At 36.8% G+C, this 2,638-nt stretch overlaps 1 protein-coding gene across 1 annotated transcript; it reads right to left on the bottom strand.

The window, feature by feature from the left end:
- Positions 1-655: 655 nt before the first annotated feature.
- LOC139810644 (uncharacterized) lies at positions 656-1,918 on the bottom strand. Its single transcript, XM_071774379.1, has one exon. It carries the CDS (start codon positions 1,705-1,707, stop codon positions 865-867), a length of 843 nt encoding a protein of 280 aa, XP_071630480.1. The 5' UTR covers positions 1,708-1,918; the 3' UTR covers positions 656-864.
- Positions 1,919-2,638: the final 720 nt, after the last annotated feature.

Genomic DNA, 2,638 nt, shown 5'->3' with positions numbered 1-2,638 from the left:
AGGCAGCAGTAAGTCAAGGCAGGCAGCAAGCAAGCAGGAGGAAGCAGGTAAAGGCAGCACACAAGCAGGCCGAGAAAGTAGGCGATCGCACTATCCGGGAGCGAGCGGATGATCTCGCGACTCCGGATATTAGCGCAAGTCTCTCTGCCCCGATAATCTCTCTGTGCTCCGAGACGTCGTAACGATGAGTGCCGAGAGCTCGCGGCGCTGGAACAGTGTCGCGAGCGAGTACTTGTTCTTCAGGCGGGTGTCCTCGTGGGGTGAGCGAGGGCAGCACCGATTGGTGAGTCGCGCAATTATCGATTCCGCGTTGATCGCGATCCGCCGACGTTTCGCGCGAGTCACCGAAATACTTAATACTAGGTACGCAATGAATACTATGTACAACGAGTAACGAGACTAAACTAATAAGTATGATACATGCATCTATCTACAGTTTGGTGAGCGCCAAACAACGGTGTTTTTTTTAGGACTTGGGTCTGAACAAAGAGTTTTCGAAAATATCAAATACGCTTGGTTTCTAAGATTTGCTCATGTATTACTTATTTCCTGCGGAAACGAGGTTGTAAAACAGGAACGGACAGGTTTGCTTTATGACGTCATGCAACTATTCCGTTTTAAATAAAAGTTTTTATTATTGAACGCATTCGAAAAATTTACGATTTAGAAACTGACCAATCCTGAAAAAATAAGAGAAAAAGGAATTTGTTGCGGAGAACGTGAGGATTGAAGAAAAATAGAAAAAAGTAGAAGTTACAAAAAAATGTTTATTACTACAAATTCTTCTTCATAGGAAAAAATACAATTTAGTCGCTTATAAAGTAAGGCTGTAGATAAAATGTTTAAACAATAATGTTATAAAATTTACAATCCGCGATTCGACAAAATTATACGACAGATTTCGGGAATTCGCAGCACACAAAGTTCTATCATTACTAAATTAAAATACGCATCGAGGAAAGTTAAATCGGTTATTTGATGTTGTACATTAAATTCGATGTCGAAGTAATTTCCTCTGAGAGTCAATTTTACAATATCCTCATCTATATAACCTTTAGGAAGATTTAACTCTATTTCCTTAATAAGATAATGCGCGCAATTGTTAACATTATCGGCCACTGATTTTAAATGTAATAAATGTGCATCGATACATTTTGCAATATTTTTCAGCCCGAGAAATGTAGGCTTCTGCATCACAATTGCCACAGCGTATGTTTTTCGTTTCTTCGTCGGTGGACAATTTTCCTCGCCTGTTCGTTGATTCGTCCTGGCAGAAGTATCTTCCTTGTTTTCCTTGTACGCCAGCAATATAGATCTTGCTCCGTAGGCCGAAGTAAAATTGACGGAGATATTGTTAATGGAGATAGAATTCGGCTTCAATTTGCTTTCTCCATTTAAATATTCGCTCACGAGTCCCATGTTCTCTTGAAACTGCTGCCACGATTTCTCGTCGAAATAAACGCCGTCCGCACAGTTGCCGGTTAATTTGACCAACGGCACGAAAACTCCCTCGGATGTTGCTTGCAAACCCACATGAATTCTCTTCGTATGGGAGCTGTTGAGTCCATATGTTGTCGATAACAGCATATGTAATTGCTCGTTTCTTCCCTTGAAGTCACGTCCCTTATCGGGAATCCCTTTATCAGGAATATTGCGAGTGAACATCCGCTTCTCAGAATTATTAGCGTCTTCTCTGTGACTAGCCATTGTTCTTATTTCTTCGTAATATCGGCTGACACACACTCACACCAATCGAAAAGTCGGATGAGAGAGTTATACTTTTTCACTGGCAAACTTGTCGCTTCGAACGTTGGGACTCGAATGATTTTGCTTCGTAACGTTAGTCAAAACGTTAACTTCGTTTGTAACGTTGTAGAAAAATTAGTCTGCGCGCGCAGATAGAAAATTAGAAAACTTTAGATTTTTCTAGACTTTTCTAGAATTTTTTTAGTTTAAACTAAAAATTCTGTTATATAGGTGGTTTATATAGGAAGCTAAGAGAATTTGTTAATAAAGTGATCGGCTAAAAATTTTATACGAAAAACGTAATAGTTAAAAATTTTTTTAATTTTAAATAAAAATATTTCTAAAAAAATAAAGGAACAACAGAAATCTATTCGAGTTCTTTTTATCTTTTTAAATCATTTAATAAATAATTTTTTGTATGTCCTTAGATAAAAGAATATAATTTTGTCGAATCGCGGATTGTAAATTTTATAACATTATTGTTTAAACATTTTATCTACAGCCTTACTTTATAAGCGACTAAATTGTATTTTTTCCTATGAAGAAGAATTTGTAGTAATAAACATTTTTTTGTAACTTCTACTTTTTTCTATTTTTCTTCAATCCTCACGTTCTCCGCAACAAATTCCTTTTTCTCTTATTTTTTCAGGATTGGTCAGTTTCTAAATCGTAAATTTTTCGAATGCGTTTAATAATAAAAACTTTTATTTAAAACGGAATAGTTGCATGACGTCATAAAGCGAACCTGTCCGTTCCTGTTTTACAACCTCGTTTCCGCAGGAAATAAGTAATACATGAGCAAATCTTAGAAACCAAGTGTATTTATTTATTTCGAAAACTCTTTGTTCAGACCCAAGTCCTAAAAAGAACACCGTCATAAATCATAAAAACC

This window comes from Temnothorax longispinosus, chromosome 3 (assembly GCF_030848805.1).
Source record: "Temnothorax longispinosus isolate EJ_2023e chromosome 3, Tlon_JGU_v1, whole genome shotgun sequence".
NCBI classification, from domain to species: domain Eukaryota; kingdom Metazoa; phylum Arthropoda; class Insecta; order Hymenoptera; family Formicidae; genus Temnothorax; species Temnothorax longispinosus.
Note: the sequence above shows the minus strand (reverse complement) of the source record. Positions and strands in the feature narration are given on the sequence as shown.